Source organism: Apis mellifera, linkage group LG13, assembly GCF_003254395.2.
Source record: "Apis mellifera strain DH4 linkage group LG13, Amel_HAv3.1, whole genome shotgun sequence".
Lineage (NCBI taxonomy): Eukaryota > Metazoa > Arthropoda > Insecta > Hymenoptera > Apidae > Apis > Apis mellifera.
In genome coordinates, this window is record NC_037650.1 from 9,075,991 (window position 1) to 9,098,164 (window position 22,174).

The following is a 22,174-nucleotide window of genomic DNA, read 5'->3' on the forward strand; positions in this document are numbered from 1 at the left end:
CAATCTTTTATTCTGCATCTTTATTTTATCCCGTTGGATAATAATATCGATAAATCACTTTGGAAAATTCATGCGTTTAATGAAAATAGAAACAAAAATATCACGCAATCGTTGAAATTGAAAATCTTTAAATTTAATAACAATTTTTTTTTTTCATAAAGCTTCGAAAAATCGCCTCTCGACAGAAAATTCTTGAACGCGTTGAAGCGTTACAACATTAGCTCTCGAGACCGGGACACGGAAAAGTCTCTCTCGACGCGAGTGACGCTCACAAATTCGCTTTCAATGCTTAACACAGCTGAAAAAAATTTCACGTGTAGAAATTGGACGGAAACGAGAGAGCTTGTTAGTGGCGTGAACCATTCTAACCGACATTTAACACCGAAACACGAGACACGTTTATTCGTTACAAGTAAACACAATTTTTTTTCGAGCTGCCAACGTGTTGCACCTGTGATCGCGCAAAGATTTCATTTGTGATTGCGCGAGAGGAAGAAAATTCGAAGAGATATATTTTTATTTTAATTTAAAATGAAGAATATAGAAGAATATTATGATTTTGTTTCTTGAAAAATTTTGTCATTTTTTTTGATTCCAGTTTAGTATTTTTGACGTTCGATGAAAAATTTGTTTAAAAAAAAGGAATAAATAAATAGGAAGGTATTTTTTATATTATCAAAATTTGAAATTGTCTGAAGTATGAACGAATTTGTGGCGAAACAATTGAGCGATGCATACAGGGACAGAAATTCATTTACTAAATTTTAACAAAAGTTTACTCTGGCGACAACGGGTTTGTTTCCGCTTCGAATTGAACGAACTTTTGCAACAACTGAAAATGTTTTTTGTCTTTAAAAAAAAAAAGAAAAGAGAAAAAAGATTCACCACGTATGTACGTAAATTATTACACGATAAAAATAATTTATTTTTACATTATTACGATCTAATAAGATAAAATGATAAAGATTATTTTTTTTTTTAGGTTAGGTTTTTTTTTTAGTATTTTAAATTTTAAATTGGCTATTGATTCGATCGACTTTCAATTTTTAGTAACGATTTTCGATTTTATTAAATATATTGGACAACACGATAACAAAAAGGGAATAATGGGAAGGAATATTTTATGTATTCGTTATATGAATAGAATATTTGAATTAACTCGATACGATTCACTGGTTGTATTTATTGATTAAAATCCATAAACTGCCGTTGCTTTTGACGAATCGTCGCGATCAGATAGAAAAATTTATTGGCCATTTATTTACATCGTTACGTGTCAGGAATATTTGCGATACGGAATTGACGCAATTTTTAATGGGGGTGATGGTTAACGCTCAACCCGGATTGTTTGCTCTGTCGCTTTATTTATGACGCGTCGTTGCCGATGAAAGAGATAAACAAAAATGAAATTTGCCGTTGATGGTTTATTATAATGGATCATACAATACATGAAATTGGTTTCACGTGAAATACAACGATTTGAAAGAGCGAGATGTAATAATTTCATCCCTCTCGATAATTTTAATTTCCTCTATAATAATTCTATTGTCCTCTTTAAATTTCTATCGTATTTATTCAACCAATAATTTAAAAGATGACGAAAAAATTATATTCACGATTAACAATATAGATAATAATTTTCAATAAAAAAAAAGAAAGGATTCCTTTTGATTTCACAATTATAATAATTAATTCATCACCTTTTAACGATCAAACGAAAAGGCGAATTTATTTATTTGATCATTCTTTCTTAATTCGAACACTTTCTACCCATCCATTTATCTCCTCGTATCATCAAATTCAATTCGATCAAATTTTAATCAACTCGAAAACCACCACCAACCAACCAACCAACCAACCAACCAACCTGAATGGATCGAAGTACATTAATCACTCGGTTCTTTGTGCGCGTAAAACATGTCTTTCAATCCAGTTGATTTCTCTTGGCATAATCAGCTTCCCTACCACAGGGAACTAATGGTTTCGCGGATTTCCCGATTTTTCGACTTCTCTTTGAGAGCCTTCGACTCGAAGCCTCCCCTCCTCCTCCTCTTCCTCTCGTTCGATGCACAGGGAATGAGGTAACGTGGAAACCGCACAACTGATGGACGTGATATACACGTATCAGCGTGTGTGCGGTTAGCGGTTCTGACGTTTAGGCTAATATACGTTTGGTACGAACAGGTACCGCAGCTTGCTCCCTCCCTTCACGTGCAACCGTTACTCCAATGAAACACGAGATGATTAACAAAGAGTTTTTCGATAGTGGAATATCTATTGGAAATAGAATGAATCGAAGAAGATTCGCTACGATTTCTGATAATTTGAATAAACGTGCGAACAAAAGTTTCCTCTCTTCAGAATCATCCTTGTTAAGATCGAATGGATTCGAACTTAATTTTTGTATTTGTAAAAAATTACACGCTTACCAACTTCAACTAACGACTCAAACTTTCAAATCATTTTTTTTTTTAGCATTGTTCGTACCCTGAATTCCAATCATATTCGCACAACAGCTCGAAACGAGATGTACACAGAACGTCGAATTCGACACGAAAAATCGTGGGTGGCCATGGAATTAACGTAACACGAGAATAATTTTCCCTTTTATCCCCAGTGGCCACGTGAGGGGATCGAATATATTCCCGACACGATCGCGTGCAAAATCTACCGTAAGTTATCCAGTTTCGTGTTATCCGTTCCTTTCCAAGCGACGCGACGCGTGAGAAATATTTGACAACGGGAGAAGGGTTTATTCTTTTCACCCTCGAAAGTCGACGACCCGACGAACGATCTTTACGACTCTCCATGGAATCGCAGGGGATCGTGCTGATTGGCCAATTGAAACGAGCGCAGTTATTCCTTTTTGCGTTATCTTTGAGAAGTTAAATTAGAATGGAATTTTTAATTTTTTGGATTTCTTATTTTAATGTTGAGTAAAGATTCGTTTACTGTATTAATAAGTATCTTAATAATGAATGATATAACTCGTTCGAAACGATAAAACGATATTATGTTGGAAATTTTGGCATAAAAGGCATATTTTTATCCAAACGCGTTCGATCTCGACTATTTCCATCCCCTTCTGTTCTCCGCCATGTCAAAGATCGAGGGAACTCGACTTGGCGGCAACTTTTTAAATGAAATTTTTTATGATTTTCACGCGCTCTCGTCCGTAAATCAGGATGGGCTTTACCATAATAACGTTGAAGGAGATCCTTCTTCGTTCTGACACTTTCGAGGAATTAATGTCGTTAAGTTCGCGTTACAAGAGTGGCAAATGAAGTTGCCTTTTTGAGATTGAAAATTTTTTATTCCATCTGACGAGCGACTTAAATATTCGCTCGTCTCTCCTGTCCTGTGAAATTTAAAGGGATAGCTGATTATGATGAGTTTCTTTTTTTTCAGTTGGAATGTAATTCTATATGTGTCTGGCTTTCTTAATATCGTTTCACTAATTTTTATTTTTTATTTTTATGAGAATTTATGTGATAAAATATTGTTGAGTGAGTCAAACAATAATCTTAAAGATTTGGAGTTTAGTTAAACTCTGGCAACTGTTTTTGTAATTCAGTAGGTAATATAATGGTCAGGCAAGTAGTTAAATGTCTGACTTATCATTTGTATGACTACTGCGAATACGAAATGAAATTCCTTGTCTGATCTTTGTCTCGCTTATTCTACTGAATAATTTTATATATATATAATATATATTTCAATAAAATTTCAATATTAATTTACATAAATTGTTTTTATTATTTTTTTTTATACTTTTATAATACCTTTATATTTTTGTAATTAAATTAAATTAATTTATTACTTGTTTCATATTCACACAAATTTCATATTACACACGGATGGATTTATTCGAAAAATAATTCGCATTAGAGGTGAGGAGCATTTTTAAAGCAATTTCTAGATCAGATATTTTAAAATTTGAACTCCAATTTGATACTACTTTGACACGGGAGCAAATATCATTAAAAATTCATGATCTTTCCATTCACTCCTTTCGTCGACCACATGGAAAATTTCAACAAGTTGTCGCCGATTTTATCGGGAAAAATTTATTTAAATAAATTTATTTATATTATTTATATTATTTATTACAGATTCGTTGGTAATATTGAAACGCGTACTTTTAATATATATATTTAACGAATATTTAATTTGATACAATTCTATAAATTAAATATATCCCTTAGATTGAATCCCAACTTATTTAATTAAAAGCTTAAAAGCTTAAAAGCTTTTAATTCACATATTTATTTTTGCATTTAAAAAACTTCTCAACATTGATTTTAATACCAAAACATATTTTGATACTTTGGGTAAATAATAATAAATTTAATTATAAGTGAAGTAAAAATATAGAATAAAATTATAAATGATAATTTAAGTTAGGTTATTATTATTTTTTTTTTTCCTCCAAGCTATGATTCAGATAAAGTTTGATAAATTCTTAATTCTTTTACAAAAATTTACAATTGTAAAAAGAGAAAAATTATCAAATTTAAAATTATCAAATTTATTTCTCAATATTTACATATTGCCTTTATTATTTCCATACAAAAATCGAGATTTTTGAAATTCGTGGAATATTAATTATTAAAAAATTTCGCAAGAAAATTCTTAAAAAAGAAAGAAAGAAAGAAAGAAAGAAAGAAAGAAATTATAAAAGATAAGAACAAGACAAAGTGAATCCTCGGATCGATACGACCAATGAGATTGCGGCGAGGGAAAACGATAAATAGAAACTTGACAAGCGAAGAGGCGCACAGATGCGGGTAACGATGCCGGAAATGGAGGAGGTTGATTGTTTACGGATCTTATTATCCACATTAGCTTTATTAGCCGATACGATACTAGGCTAGGAGTCGGAGGCGTCTTAGAATCTTGGCCTACGGGGACCAAGTTACGTGTATACACAACTATTGGCCGTTTATTCTGCCAACATAGCGGTTCCTAATCGCATTATCGTATTTTGCCCTCTATCGTTTCGCGGATATCTCTTCCCCGTAATCCATGTTTTCCGATCGACGATCGGGATTAAGATATTAACGTTGCTGAATTCCGATTTACGGTTATGACTATAGAATGGACAGAAACCTTTGTTAATATCTGTGAAAAATCTGTGATCCGTTTCTCTCTTTCCATCTATTTTATTGTTCAACGTTATATATCGAAATATTATTTATTCGAATATATTTTCGAATAATAGTGAGACTGAAAATATTTAAAAAATTTAAAGAAATTTAGATATAGAAATAACAAGATATTTCAATTATAATATTTAAATGATTAATTATTGTGTTAATTTAAATATAGAAAGTTAAATCATGATGTTTGAACTTTTCTATAGGATATTCTGTTCCTTTTGTTACAGGTGTAAAGAACCAGGAAGGTACCTGACAGATCTTCCTCCAACAGCGGTGATAATTTGTTTTCATAACGAAGCATGGTCGGTGTTGCTGAGGACGGTCCATTCTGTGCTGGACAGATCACCAGACCACCTTATACAGGAGATCATCCTGGTCGATGATTTCTCCGACATGCGTAAGTAAACATTTTATTCTCTTTCCAATAATTTCCTTTCTTTTCTTCTATTTTTGAAATATGACACGTCTCTCTTTGATCATTAAAATACAAAGTATGATAATTAAAAATGATAATTAAAAATAAAATGTATGATAATTAAATATAATAAATATAATATGATATAAATATAATATAAATATAAATATAAATATAATAAATATAAATATAAGCTCTATTATCTTTAAACTTTTTTAAATTATTCATCATTAAATTAAACTAAAATATAAATAAGATTGAACACAATCGATGCAAAATTCCAAAGAAAGAATCCCCAAAGAAAGAATCGTTCCCATAAATGCCGAAAGAATCGAAGAGTAATTCTAAAGCTTGGGGAGGAGAGAGATCTGATCTTACGCTATTCGATACGTGCCTCCATTCAATCCTCGCCGGTGATTCGTTATCGCGGTCAACGTACACACGGCGATGGATCGATTATACGCGATCCATCCAGCCATGGAACCCGAAATAAAAAACGATCGACGAGGGGGGAGGGGTCAGCCTGGATTGAATGGAGGAGGAGAGACGTGTTGCGCGCGAAAATTCCCGACAGCTTGATGCATGCCAACGATCCCGAGACGTTGATATCTTCCCCCTCTTCGAGGGAGGAGAGGAACGTCGGGGGTTGGAGGGGAGGGGATAAAAATTTGCCTGCGTCTGACGCGAGGTTTCTGCCGCGGAGGAAAACTTTGACGGAAGATCGATTGTCTCCTTCCTTGTCGTGTCGCGAGCTTATTACCTCCCCTCTCCTCCGGCGGAAGTACGGTTTGACAGGATGAATCCATGATTTTTATTGTGTTGACTCTCTCTCTATCTCTATCTCTTTCTCTCTTTTTCTCTCGAATTATAGACGGATCGACAAATATAATGGATTTTTAATGGGCGTAAAATATTTAGGGTAATAATGCATGACACGCGTGACATATCTGATGTGTATTAGGGATATAATAGATAAAATATAAATTAGGTGTTCTAATATTTCACGAGTTTGTGAGGTTAAGTTAAATTAAGCGATCGTCCTTCGTTTGTTTCAATATCGGTAAATTGGACAGTTGAAAGGATTTTTATTTTATCAATATTAATGTGTCCTAATTTTGAAAAAAATTTTGGAGATGATATGTATTGTTTAAAAAATTTTGGAAATTATATTACAAATTGTACAGAATTTGGATAAATTGGACGGTTGATTAGGTTTTTATTTTATTTAATATTAATGAGACAATGTGTCCTAATCTTGAAAAAAATTTTGAAATGATACGTATTCTTTAAAAAACTTTGGAAATTGTATTGCAAATTGTATTGCAAAATTGAATAAATTGGATGGTTGAAATGGATCACGATTGAATTACGATTGAAAATGTTTCAACGATTCTATACGAGATGCTGTAATAAGATGAGAAGATTTGATTGATAATTATTGTTGGGGAATGATGGCGAAGTTTCGTTGATGGAGTAAGTATATAAGTTTGTTAACAAGTTATCGACGAAAGAATTGTATAATGCATTTTCCGTATAAAGATGAAATTCATGATGCAATAACTTCAACTAGGTACAAGTTGGTTAGAAGTCTGTCTTTTCTCGATAACTCGAGAGAAAAATATATCTTATACTTTCTTTTTAGGCATTCTTTTACTAATAAAGAATTATTTGTTAATAACAAAGAAATTAACTTTAATATTTCCTTCGTTTGAGAGAAAAAAATATCCTTTAAAAGAATATCTTTACGAAAACGAAAATCAGAAATTTGCAAATATATTTCCTCCCAAGAAACGAATCTTTGGTTTTCAAAAAAAAAAGAAAAAAAAAGAAAAAAAATAACAGGATTCCTTTCTGTAGTTCGTTTAATAGTTCGTTGAAAGAGATAACCAGAAAACAAAGAGCAGTTTATCGCCAAAGGTGTTCGAATTAACGTGTCGCCGGATGGAAGGGACAGATAGCTAACCGTAGTCACGTGTAACAAAGGAGGAAGAGAGAAAGAGGGGAGAAGGGAGGAAGAAAATAAAAATCGGTGGTGGAAAAGCCGGCGAGATTAAACCCGCTTGACAGCAGGTTAGCGAAGGCGCAACGTGTTGTAAACGATATAGAAACCAGAGCAAGCAAGCTCGTGCAATCCACCTTAAAAGCTCGAGATAAGCTTCCGTGGCAACCGGAAGTCGAGCTCATAAACATAGTTAGCCCGTGCGCCATGGATAGCAGATGGTGTGCCCCGTTTCAAAACAGATTGTTTTATCATGAGACAGAGACAGGAAACAATAAGCATCTCTTTTTATTTTCGTGCTCTTTTTTCTTCCCCTTCTTTTTCTTTTTCTATCCTTCTTTTTCTATCTGTCGATGAAGATGGAAATAATAATAAAATGGTTTGTAACAAAGATTTGTAATAAAGATTTAATTAATAGTAATAAGGAAAACGGTCTTCTCTTTGTAATTACGAGATTATTACAACGTAATGGAAGGAAGGAAAATAATTTGATATTTCTGCAGCTTTTGATGAGGGACTAAATAAATTTGTAACGTGATGAAGATATTGTGGCTATAGGTTATTGCAGAAAGAAAAAGTTAAAAAAAAATCATTGTATAAAATTGTGAAAAATTAATATTTTTTTTATGAAAAAATTTTTAAATTTTTATTTTAAAGGGTTATTATAGAATAAAAAAATGCAAAAGTATTTTTATTCTTTAGTTTTCCAGACGGATTTTCAGCTATTTAATTTCCACTTGTGAAATGCGAATCGCGTGTTCAATTTCAAACGAAATGCACGATTCTATTTCAAATTTCTCGTTTTGTTATAAATTTTAGTATAAAAATGGATTGTCGATTGTAATTATTTAAATATAATTTTTTGCTTGAAAATGATCTCGATATTAGAAGAGATATTGAAGATTTGTTTTAAAATAAACTCGATCATTACAATTCGTACGGGAATGATCCTTGAAATCCTTGTATATTATCTGCTGTTAAACTAACCGAACTCAATAAGTGAAGGCTTAGAGAGAACGTTCTCTCACAGAGGTATTTTAACGTAAAGTAAATCACGAATGTCTACTAATTGCTATCCCCAATGGAACACTTCGACTATAACTCATCTAATATCGTAAATCTAAATTTTATGTACAATTATATTGGATATAAAGTTATATAGCGCATCGTTTCGAGTTATATCCTTTAAAATTAGTCGATAAAATTGTAAAATATTTTAATAATAATTTTTAAAACTCGTCTTCTTTATTTTTCAATTAAATTTGTAATATAAGAAACGTAATAAAATTATATATCTCAAATTTTATATATATATATAATTTAATACTTTAAATAATTTCAATAACAAAATCATACAAAATATTTAATATGCGAAAAATGATTTTGATTTATTGAAACAAATATAAAAATCGATATACAAAAATATCGATTGAAATTTATTTATTAAGTTATAAGCAATTGAAATTTGAACATTGGACGAAGCAAAACAGATAGAACGAGACAGCTTTATCCGTGTTACATCATTTCGCCGCAGCGTGGCGCTGCATGTCGTAGCGAAAATTTCAATCGCTCGTAACTCGATAAATAAGCCTCGATCGATATTTATGCATACCAACTTTTACGTTCACTGTAGCCTCTAGAATCGATCCTTCAAATATTTCCACAACTAACTAATTTAATTAATTATTAAACACTGCTCTGTACAATAATTTAAATAAAATTTCTAAACATTCTTCGTTCAATCGATCGAATTAAAAATTTCCAACAGCGCATCTCCAGCGTCAATTGGAGGACTACATGATGAACTACCCGAAAGTGCAGATCATTAGGGCGCAAAAACGGGAAGGTCTTATCAGAGCTCGTTTACTGGGCGCTGCAGCCGCGAAGGCCCCTGTCCTCACATATTTGGACAGCCATTGCGAGTGCACCGAGGGTTGGCTCGAGCCCCTTCTCGATCGGATCGCTCGTAATCCAACGACAGTCGTTTGCCCCGTGATCGATGTGATCGACGATACAACGCTGGAATATCATTGGAGAGATTCCGGCGGTGTGAACGTGGGTGGATTCGATTGGAATCTGCAGGTAAGCGAAATTCCTTTCGACGTTATTTCATGGATGTCGTTGCCGAGTGATGACAATTGCCAATGATTTCATTGCGAGTAAAATGTGAATAATTTATTTGCTGGAATTTGAACGATTGAGCTTTGAAGGGATCGAGATCGGCTCGGGTTCTCCTGATTTCGGGAGAATTATTTTGAAACGATATTTCATTAAAGTAAAAATATAATTGGATGATAATCTTGAAAATCGTGCATAAACTGTCGATGGAAAGATTTCAAATTTTTGGAAAGAATTTTAAATTTATAATTTTTAGAAGTAATTTTTAAAATAATGTGCGCATTGGAAAAATATATTGTAAGATGTTATAAAATGATATAGGGAAGAAATAATCGAAAGAAATACTTACTATACTATAACGCTAAGTGAAACTGGAAGTGGCGAGTTTTAAGTGGTCATAGTACGCGTATGGTCAGACATGTATAATACATTTCTCCAAGCTCTTTTCTTTTCACGTGTTTCAAACATAATTCTTTCATTTTACTTAAATCGATCGTAACGAAAAGTACTTTGTGTTAAATTTACGATAAAATTTATTATAAAACGAAAAATAATATAAAATAAATTGAATTTTTTCCTTTAGAAAGGAAAAACCAAAATTGTTATAATTGAAATTTGAAAAAATTCATACATTTTGATTCATCCATGATTTGATAAAATCTGCAAATAAATTTGTGAAATATTAATAAAGAATCAACTCGTTTACAACTTTATCTCTCGTTTAAAATTAAAATTAACCTTCTCAAGATATTCAAAACATTTCGAAATTATTTGTTCTTTCCTTTTCAACTTTTTACAATTTCTCTTCATCAATTTGCCCGATTTCCGAGATTCCTTGTTGATTTCTGTATCAGTTCAATTGGCACGCTGTTCCGGAGAGGGAGAAGAAGAGGCACAAGAATCCAGCGGAGCCTGTGTGGTCACCAACGATGGCTGGAGGCCTTTTCTCGATAGATCGAGCTTTCTTTGAACGTCTCGGCACGTACGACAGCGGGTTTGATATTTGGGGTGGCGAAAATCTCGAGCTCTCCTTCAAAACGTGGATGTGCGGAGGTACGTGTTACACCGATTGTAAAAGATTTGTCCCAGAAGAATTTATCCCAGAAAATTGATAGAAACCGAATAAGAATTATATCGAATCCCATATTCCAATAATAAATTCTATCATTCTAACTCATTCTTCGCAAACTCGAAAGAATTTTACAAATTTTTCTTCTTCCTCAATTCCTCCCTTTTTCCTCGAATTTCTCTCACGCGATAATCAACAAAAAATCCTTCCACCCCCTTGTCTAATCCACCTGATCCAGTCGGATCCCAATCAAAGTCCAATCTCTCCACGATCTCTCACAGTCACAATCTTCATCCTTTCGTCCTAATTTTTCCACGCGAATTCCGCAGGAGGGAAATCCGTTAGGAAGAAACTCAAATCCTGGCCCCTCTTTGCGACGAAATAAACACAATTTCTTCCATCCCCTCTTCCTGTCCGCAATCAGCCGTTTCAGCGGATGAACGATACTCGTGTTTTTGTTCCAGGCACCCTGGAAATCGTGCCCTGCTCACACGTGGGACACATCTTCCGGAAACGGTCGCCGTACAAGTGGCGGAGCGGCGTGAACGTGCTCAAGAGGAACAGCATAAGGTTGAGCGAGGTGTGGTTGGACGAGTATGCCAAGTACTACTACCAGAGGATAGGTCACGACAAGGTGAGCCATCCAGACTTCTCCCTTTCGACCTTTCTTACACCTTTCTATCTCGATCACGCTCTTGTTCCCCGGGACTGATTAGGGACGCGGCGTATCTCGAGACGAGTTTGCGACACAAGTATGAAAATAGCAACGAAGAGGGTAAGGGATATGATATTTAAGTGGAAATAGATTGATTTTATTTTTTATGTGAATGGAACAATTTTATTATTTGTCAAGAGAAATATAAATAAATTTTTCGGCAGATAGATAGTTTTTGAAAAAAAGAAGAGAGAGTATGGAAGATTTTATAAAGTATAGAATATAGAAGTTGAATAAATTATTATTTATATTATTAAAAAAAAGAAAAAAAGAAAGAAAAGAAGATCGATAGTTTAATATAAAATAGAGTAGAATCTTTTTTCTGAGAATTGTTTAAATAAATTCATCATAGGATAAATTTCATAACTTTATAGGAATGGAATACGTTTGAAAAAAATGGTAACGAAATAAAAGTTTACGAGAAAGGGTTCCTTGATATCCTATCTGTATATCAAGATATAATTCGCAAATTGCGCACGTATAAAGATTATAAACTCTTTTGAATAGAGTCTACACACATTGGAAAACGTGTTTTTCCATTTGCGTGCGATTTTATTGGCCTCGTCGGGGGCACATGTTGATCGAAATAGTCGCCATAAGGGTTGACGATAATAGAGAGAGCCATAGACCGAGGACTCGTCGTAAAAACAGCCTATAAACGCGTGGAGCACTCTTAAAGATCACTTTTGTATTCCCCTGGAAGATATTTCCTTCATTCTCTATCCTTCATCCTGCCACCTTGTCCCCTCGAAATAAGATCAAGTATGTCGAAGAGATAAAAATTATTCAACGAGGATTAATTTTTTCCAAATTTTGTTCGATGAAACATCTTGCAAACGTTAATCTATCGAATTATCGTTGAAGAATTATTTTGAACATCCATCTTATTTTATTTTGAAAAATAATGATTGTTGAATAATTGTAATTCATTATAGATCGTAGAATTATAATAACTATAACTGATAACTGTAAAAGAAGTGAAAGCAACAAATAATGAATTATTGCGAAAAAATAAATGAAAAAAAAATAAGATGAAAAGTAGCTTTACATTTGTTAATTTGTAGCAATATTTTATTTTACAGTAATATGATATGGATGTGAGTACAATATGACATGTGTTATATTATGAAATATAAGAATTTAATTTAGAGATTAATTCGAAAGTTGTTAAACTCATTTACAGAAGATGTATTAATAATATTCGTAATGAAAAAGTGAGACTTTATTGGTTATGAACTGACACGTGTTCAAAATTTGAAGAGATTTTTTTTATTTTAGAACGCAATTCAACAATTTACTCGAGCGTTACTAAAAATTGTTTTACATTTTATCGAAAACGTTTTATCAGTCGAGCACCGTTTTGACACAATACGTGCTTGAATTTTCCATTTTCTATACTCCTTGACACGTTGCAAAATGCATGAAGAACTATGAATGTGAAATAAAAATGGAAAGAAACGATAAGATTTTTGGAAAGCATGCAACTCTAAAATATTAATATTAAAAAAATTCAAATTTCATGTTTTATATTATCATATTTTTCTAAAAATACTTAATTAATTATATGTATATATAAAAGAAGATTCTTTTATCATTATTTTCTGTAGGATATTAATTTTTAAGTAGAACAAGTCTGCCATTTCTGACGCAATCTCTTATACTTCTTTAAAGTTCATTGTAAATTAATTTTAAATACAAAATAAATTTAAAATTATCACAATATATATATGTGTATAGTATAATACACTATAAATATTGCAACGAAAGCAATATTATTTTAATAAATAAACAAGTAAATATTAAATAACGCGATAAACACATATAATCATATATTTCTATTTCATTACCATTCGAAATTAATTTTCTCAAAAGCTCTACACACATTTGCACAGAAACCTCACAATCGAACAATTTAATAACACTAGTTATCCAATTTAATTTTCTCAAAATCATTCTTTTATCTTTAAATTCATCAATCAAATTACATCCTACCAAACGAAAAACAAGAGAAAAATTACCGAGTACACCTTAAATATTTTCTACTTTTGGATAGTAGAAGGGAAAGCCTGCCCAAAGTCCAAACAGGTTCCACGAGTGTCCATGAATCCCACCCTCGCGCGAGTATTGCCATTATTCCGCTCTAGGAGGCTTTAAACTCCGGCCCATAAAAGATTCCCCTGCATTTCTCCTCTTTATTTCCTCCACGCTCTTACTCCTCGCCTCCCCCCTATCCCCCTTCTTTTTTACGATTATACCCCTCATCCCCTGCCACCCTTTAAATCCCTGCCTCCAGGAAACGATCCCTTTCCACCCGGTTGCGCAGGTCTGGTTTCCTTCCTTCCTTCGCTCGTCAGGCAAAATTTCCGGGCTTATGATTCGCAATTTTCGCAGGGCAAATACGGGGACGTATCGGAGAGGAAGGCGTTGAGGAAGAGGCTCGGGTGCAAATCGTTCAAGTGGTACCTGGACAACGTCTATCCGGAGCTGTTCATACCTGGCGAGGCGGTGGCTTCCGGCGAGGTAAGAATTCGCCCCCACCTTCCTCCCGTCTTCGTCTTTATTTTCTTTTCCAGGAGATCGAGGCGATCGAGGATCAACGGGAATGGAGACGTTCGTTCCTTCAACCTCTTCGGTACGTGCCTCGACTATACGAACACGTGTGTGTGTACGCCACGTGTATTCGTATTGTCGAATCGAGTATGGCCGATCGTTTGATATATATATATGGCTGACATATTTATTTTACGTACGTCGATTATAGCGTGTGATCGATGTACATTGCGGATTGGTTACTAGGTTTGGATTTGTAGTTTGTGGTACTTATGTGGTCGGAGGATTGATGGTTTGATTATTGACTATATAGTCGGTGGCATTTATTTGGAAATGCTGGAAAAAGGTTTGATCACTTCGATGATAATAAATAAATCTAATAATTGGTTAATAGTGGTTTCTAGATTTCGATGTAAATTACAGTGAAAGAAAAGAGAGATTATTCATGTACGTAGAGTTTGGTATCAAACAATTGATGAAACGTGTTACAATCTACGTATTTATTCGTATAATTTGACATCGACTATAGCGAACAACCGCCAATGTTTGTTTCTACGCTCGAGTGTAGATTTTAGTCGACGCAAATGTCGCATGAATTAATACCATCGAGCATCACTTATAATCGACAGCTTATGATTGTCAATAATCGATGATTTGGAAATATCGTTCCATATACCATATTGTTCTTGCTCGTTACATATAACATTCCGTAACGAACGATGGCCATACCGAAGAGGTTAGTACAGGAATTACGATTGTCATTTTGATATACACGAGGATGTCAAGATGCTTGGAGGCTCCACTATTTTCGTGGAAAGAATAGTCAAAAGATGAATGGACAGGGAAAGAAAGCTCCCTTTTCATCCTTCCTCTAAGACCTTTCCACGTTTCCTTTTCCAAGGGACACGATGTTCCACGATTTCTAGACGTACGAACATACTTTTGCTTGGGAGAGACATATATAAGTGTCGAGTGTTGCGAGATTGTTCTTTCAAAATCCTCTCAAATCTTTGTCATTCGATATTTTTCTTGCAAGAATTTATTTTTTGAATATTTGAAATTATCATAGGATTAATCTAGGAATATTTTCATGCGAAAGAGAGGTTATGTAACATTTTTAAGACGATAATTCCTCTAAAGGGTTCAATTTTTCAATCTAATAGCTAACCTTTCCATCAAATTCAATTCAAATCATCAATTTACGAAAATGAATATTTATTCTTACAACGAATCCTTAAAAAGATACGCATACATGATTCCATTCCTTATCTATCTCCATAACAAAGAATATACACGAATTAACTTACCATTTTCCACGCGATGATATATATGAAAATTTAGGAAAGCTAAAACGATATCTTTGACTAATCTTGAAAAGAATCTTGCAACGATCCAATTAAAAAAAACCGCACGTATCATTCTTTCTTATTTTTTTTTTTTCGTGATATAACATGAAAGAACACGACACGAAATTAACTTATATTTCTCATTAGATCTCGCGTGATACGGAAATATGGGCCGGCTGTGTCCACCCAGATAGGCAAAGTTCGATTGTCGGTGGCAATGATTGATGTCGACGAGGTTGCGACATGGAAAACAATGCGCGCGATCGAGAAACAATGCGGGCGGTGGTCGGGGGCAAACAATCTCAATCGGGTCGCGCGGCCGACATCCGATCGGAAATCGATTCGTCTCGATCGGCTTGTTGAATTCTTGGCTCGCGGGCGGGCGAAAATCGGCAGCCGCCGGATACGAAACGCGGGCGAACGGCGAAATCGAACTCGTCGCTCCGGGCGAAGACGTTTCAAACGGGGCTTAAAGGGGATTCCCCCGTATTGCCAACCGATTTCCCATTTCCGATTTCGCAATTAAAGTCTCCTTTGACGGCTTATAACTCGCGGCTGTTTTTCCTTCTCTGCCGCGTCCGCCCTCGTTTATCCTCCCCTTTTAATTGATAAACGGTGTTGCGGATATTATTACATTCGCGTGGATTGCTTTCCCTTTTCGTTTGTTACATATTTCGTTTGACGATTCGATCGTGAAGAATTGGATCGATGAATCTTTCAAAATCAAAATTAGAAAAATCTATTTTTTTAATCTGATTCAAATTATATTGGAATAATAAAATTTGTATAATATATTTATGAAATTTGTCAATTTGAGTTTTAAAATTACAAGTGAAAATGTATTTAAAATTTGTCTATGGTTTAAAAGAACACTACAGTGTATCATAATCAATATCAGTAACAAAATTAACAAAATGCATAAGTACACGTACGCGTAGACGAGATATTCGATAACTAGCAATAACAAGGTATCCGATAGAGGACGTATCGAATTCTCTGCAAAGGGTAGTATCAATTTCATTAATATCCACTTCGGTTGCACATTACACCACCGAACGATATCCTAAAACGAAAACAGAGGAGCGGAAGGGGAGGGGAGGGAAGGAAATTCATACGTACGACGCATAAATATCAACAATGGAAAATCGATGGATCTCGTCGTCATAGATGGAAATCACGGAAATCACGATGTGCGCGATCCGTGATTTCGCTCGCTCTCCCCCCCCCCCCCTCGATTGACAGTGCATTAATTCCGTGCGGAGGGAAGAGTGGAAGAGGAGGAGGGGAGAGGAGAGGGGATATGTTGGAGGCGATCAATCACGTCTCGATTTATTTCCGTCGTGTTGCGAGGCCCGTCTCCTGGCCCTCTGTTTCCCTTCGCATTCGTAATTGCGAAATGATTGTCGGGCTTGTCGCCGATAATCTCGTGGCACGCTTCTCCTACGGGTCATTACGGCTCTCTCGACTCGCGCGCCACCCCACCGCCATTTGATCGATGCGTTTCCACCCCGCAAACCTCCTCCTGTCGAACCGCGACTGGATCTCGCGGATCTCGTCATTCCCTGGATTGGTGACCCCGATACGATGCGTCCTGTTTCGAGGGGGTGGAGAGATATGCGCGAGACAGATTCTTTCGCTCGAACGAATTAAGGAAAAGGTAATTTTTGGGAAGAAAGAGAGAGAAGACAATCGTTGAAAAAGAAAGGACGTTTCAAAAACGAAATCTTCGCTTTCAGTTGTTATTTATTTGGATGTAGAATTCCTTTGAGGGCAACTTTTTTTTTTTGTGAAAACGCGTGTTTGAGAAAGAGTTATTTTCTTTTTTTTTTTTTTTAAGAAGAAAGCTTGAGAAAATTATGAATAAAATTCATAGCACTGATTAATAATTTAGCCGTGATTATAATATATACGTGTTATGTAGATGATATGTGTTCTTGGATTTTTCTAATTACTTTTAATGGCATTAGCTTAAGAAAAGATGGGGAAAGTTTGCACGTAGAGTTAGGACGTGGGGAATTCGGTTAATAACGATTATTATCGGATTAATCTGCATAAATTTCGCAAACTCACACGGTACTTTGCGCTTGGGAGTAAAATAGCAAGGTAAAATAGGGTTGATATATGATTATCCATTTGCAACGATGGTAATATAATCTAATAGTGATAATACTCGTTTTGTTTAATCTCAGTTGCTATGGCTGCTGCGTTTGTATAAGAAATAAGAACAGAGAGCAATGAATTCGAATATAGGAATTATCGAATCAATTTTGAAAGAAGATTGATCGAATGTTTAATTTCTGATTATTTAGATCGAGTAAAAATATTTTTAGATCTGATTTCAGATCACGGAAAGATGAAGGAACTTTAGAAATTCTTTCTCAAATTATTTATATTCTCGAAAGAAATGAGAAACGAGAATTAATTGTTCCAAAGATTTACAACAGGGTATTCTCTGAATCATCAAACTAATCTCAACGAGTACTACATCATGCGCAAATATTGATCGGTGAAAAGTCATCTCTCATAATCCTTTGCGAAACTTCTATTCCTTCTCTATGTGTACGTTCTTGAATTCTCTGGAGTATCACATCTTACGGCGTATTAAAGACCTTCCACTATTTCCACGTGAATCGCATTGTCACGCAACTTGGATATTGCTTTGCCTTGTTCCTTGTTTTCCTTCAAGTTCTCGATTTTATCGTGAACGAGAAGGAAGCTGTTAAGTCAGAAATTTTCCTGAAACGAACAATTTCAAATAATTATTTTCGGCTTAAGTAACTGGTTAGTCGCACGACGTTTCAATTTTAGCGAGTGAATCGTGCATCGTGCAGACTCGTGAAACTTAAAAACTCATTTTGAAAGTGAACGCGGAAAATGAAACGGTTCTGAAATAATGTTTTCCTGGAAGTTGAAGGCTGTTCAAAAGTTTCTCAAATCGAGCCTCTGTGCCCTCGTTTCGCGATATCAAACTTCTACACCTTTTGTAAATGCATCTTTGTATCTTATCATTAGAGATGCAATATATTTTGACGCGTGGATACGTCAAACATTTTTAATCATTCGACGTAACGAAAATTTTCCATTATCTTGAAAATATTTTCAAAAATTCAATTTTTCATTTAAAGAAAAATCTGCAACGATTTTATCCTACCTCCACGATATTGTTTCATCGTTTATGATCGATCATCACGTTCCTCGAGAAAAGATAGCTTAATCTTTCATAATTTGCACTCGGGCTTCCTTACGAAAACCGACAAGGCGGAAGTACATCGTTTCCCTCGTGTCACGTTTCTCGAATATGATCGAGTGGAAATTAATTTTTAAAACGGGATCTTTGAACGTCTTCCCAGAGTATTTCATTTTCCTTTTGTTTCCCCTTCGACCAAGAATATTCCCATGGAGAAAGATGAAAACTATAACGTCTTGAAGATATCATATCGATGGAACGACGATTAAAAGTATCTCGTTCGACCGAAAACCTTTCTGTATCAAAAAACAAAAAGAAAAAAAGAAAAAGAAAGAGATTAAACACGCAGCACCCACGTCTGCGACCCCTTTTATCGAGTCTCGCCGACTGGAATCGGAAAAGAATCAAGCGGCAGCGGAGATCGTGCCGTGGAAATCGCATCGATCAACCGGTTCCCACCCTCGCGAGTATCCTTCCCCAATGCACTCGAGCCCTCCCCTCCTCTCCTATTCAAACCGGAACGGAATGCGTTTTGCCATATTTTTTCCCGTCACGGCACCCTGGCTCGTTGGCGGGGAAACTCTTGGCTGGTAAATAGCGGGGAAAGAGCGCGTTGGAAAAAGTAGGAACGCGTGAGAAAGGATGGGCGGACATTTTCGCGAAGAAACGTTTTCACGTGGGCTGAGCTTCGGTATGCGATCCACGCCGCATGCGAAATAACAATTTCCGTCTCGGAGGCATTGTGGCACGAGTTGTGCAGTCTAGAAGTCGCCATTTCTCTTCCATCGACCGTTTCTTTTGTTATTGACTTTTTCATTGTTATTATTATTATTATTATTATTATTTCTGTTATCGCGGCGTGTTAAATCAGGGGGTTGAAAAACGAGGAGATGAGTGGATTTATGGCTCCAGCGCGACTCTTGCATGCGAATAATTTTTTTCGGGTGCGAGTGAAAAATCTGTGCTCGTGCGAAAAGTGTGATGGATGTCGGGGAAGAGGGGTGATCTGGGTATTCGATGAAATAACACGCGGGAAGAGAGTGAATGTTTCGCTTGATGTATGCTTGGTCTTTCCAATAGATTTTTTTCCCTCTCTTTTAATGAATGGTTCCTAATGAAGAATGATCAGTTAATGATTTTTTAATATTATTACGATAAAATTAGATTTATAATTTTAAAAATTCATTGTATTACGTTATAATGGATTCGTCGATACGTGACCTCGATTCTCGCAACACTCGATCAAATTACAATATATATATGTATGACGTATGTATTGTACAAATAACATTACGAAAGAGAAGGAAGTTTTATCAGTCACGCGATAAGTCGAGGCGATCATTCAAAGCCTGTCTACCAAATTATTTATCTTCCAATCAACTCTCGTTCATTTCAATCCAACTCTAAGAACAAACTCCTCCTCGACTAACCATCGAAAATCGTCCCACTCTATAAATCAACCATCTCTCCCCCTTTCATCGAAAAAAAAATTAGTTCCACGAAGCCCGGGAGCCTCCGAGCCTCTCTAATAAAGCTCGGCACGAAGATAGAGACCCGGATGCAACTTCCGGAATTTCATCGAAGCCGGCCGAACGTCGGCGATAAATCAGTAGTTTTTATTCCAGCCGCACGCCGCCACCAACGTCGAGGAAGGGGGGTTGGAAGGGGGATGAAGATGTTGAAACTGCAACGACCACAGAATTCTTGCATGCAGCGAAATCAAGACTGCTGACCGTGCTTCCATGACCGAATGCACCCGCCGCATGAAAACGCGTGTACACACATTGGCGCACATGGCCTTCGAGCTCTATCGGGGCCACGTGTCCGTGTGAATCCCTCTCTGCCCTCTTTTACTCGAAATATTCTATTCTCGCTATATTCTCTTCTATTTTTTTTTTTTATTATTATTTCTCAAAATATATCGAAATCTAAATTATCTTTTATATTTGTAAGTTTGTTTAAGAGAAGATATTTAGGTGATAGGAATTTTAATTTTCGAAATGTTTTTGGAATATTTTAATTAATGTAAGGAGAGCAGAGATTGTATGCAGAGATCGTAAATTGCCGAGGAATCAGATTATTAGTCGCAATTTATATAAATCTTGTATGATATTGAATTGTTGGATTGATTTTTTAATAATATTTTTCAATTTATATTTTCGAGTTTAGAGAGAAAAAATAAATTGGAAATGTCTATTTATCGAGACAATTGAATTGAAATAATAATTAATTGAATAAAAATTGACGTGGCGTGACAAGTATAATGAAACCGTCTCGCTCTATCTCTAATTGAATAAATACACTTGGACTGATATTTTTGTGCATTGATCTCCAGACTCTATTTCATTCCAAATGTATTATTCCACGGATATATTATTAATTAATCAACGATTCATAAAAATATACATTTTTTGTCGTAAATTACAGCACTTCTTTATAAGTTTTAAATCTAAAAGTTTAGAAGACAATTAATTGATCTTTGTTCCCTGTGTATCTTTTAGCTTGTTGAATACTCGGCCAATATACCATCTCTGTGTCCACACGTGTGTGCACATACAGGCGTATACACTCGGGCGGACAAAACGGTAGCTCGGCTCATTTTCGATTTGTCGCCGTCTATTTGAAAAATGGAAGAGCGCATCACTCTGTTGCAGTCCTCTAATCTTTTTGTTCCCGTGCAGTGTGCAACTGTTCCACGCCTGGGTGTGCACGAGGGGCTCGAGGAAAAATCGACCGATCGTCGATACGTTTCGCCAGAGGGATCTCGATTGAATGGTTTCATCGGGAGAAATGGGGGATGGGGGGAGGGAGGGTGGTTGGTTTCAGAGGGTGTTCGATAGAAAATCGTGATAGCTTTGGTGAAATACTGGTGGAGATACTGTGCTATGAAAGTCTTAAACAATTTTGTAATAGGGGAAGTGAACATGTATATTTTGCAAGGTTAAGTTAGATCGGATGATGGATGAACAATATCTATTTACATTTATCGTATAAATCACGAAAGAACGTGACGTACGATAAATGATTCTGTAACCGTGAACAATCGAGATTCAACGTGATTCATCCTTGACAGAAAAATGAAAGAAGTTTAGTACACGAAGATATTAATAAGATAGAAAATCGAAATATATCGAAGGAGGAGAATTTTTTCGAGAGCCGTCACAACACAGAAAGATTTCTAGAGCGGGTTCATTCAATTATTATAGTCTTCCTTCTCCCCTTGATTTATGCGTTTTTTCATTTCCACAGGTGCGGCTTTTCGTGAAAAACTTGGCCGCTGTAAATATCCCTGGAAACGCGCGAATATCGAGAGAAAAATAACGCCCACCGCTCCCCTATTGGAGGAAAAATATTTTCCGATAGGAAATCGTCCGCTATGCGAAAAATATTTTCACCTAGTACATGTTATTCTTATTGTTTTTTTACGACGTGCAGATATCGAGGATTGATGTCTCGCAGTTACGTCCCTTTAACGAGCATATTTTTTTCTGGTCGTTTGATTCATATCTCTTTTTTCTCTTAAAATTTCATAAATATCGTCTTTTTTTATAAATCGAATCTTCTAAAATATATATTTTAACGGCAATTATATGAATGAATCAATCGATAGCTCATA

At 35.3% G+C, this 22,174-nt stretch overlaps 1 protein-coding gene across 6 annotated transcripts in view; it reads left to right on the forward strand.

The window, feature by feature from the left end:
- Positions 1 to 22,174, forward strand: part of LOC410470 (putative polypeptide N-acetylgalactosaminyltransferase 9) — a 322,421-nt gene that overhangs the window by 293,466 nt on the left and 6,781 nt on the right. For all 6 annotated transcript variants that reach the window (XM_006565071.3, XM_006565066.3, XM_006565069.3 and 3 more), the window contains 5 exons: positions 5,387 to 5,556; positions 9,342 to 9,655; positions 10,546 to 10,744; positions 11,225 to 11,394; positions 13,867 to 13,995. In XM_006565071.3, coding sequence (XP_006565134.1) covers positions 5,387 to 5,556; positions 9,342 to 9,655; positions 10,546 to 10,744; positions 11,225 to 11,394; positions 13,867 to 13,995 — 982 coding nt within the window. The remainder of the gene's footprint in view (positions 1 to 5,386; positions 5,557 to 9,341; positions 9,656 to 10,545; positions 10,745 to 11,224; positions 11,395 to 13,866; positions 13,996 to 22,174) is intronic.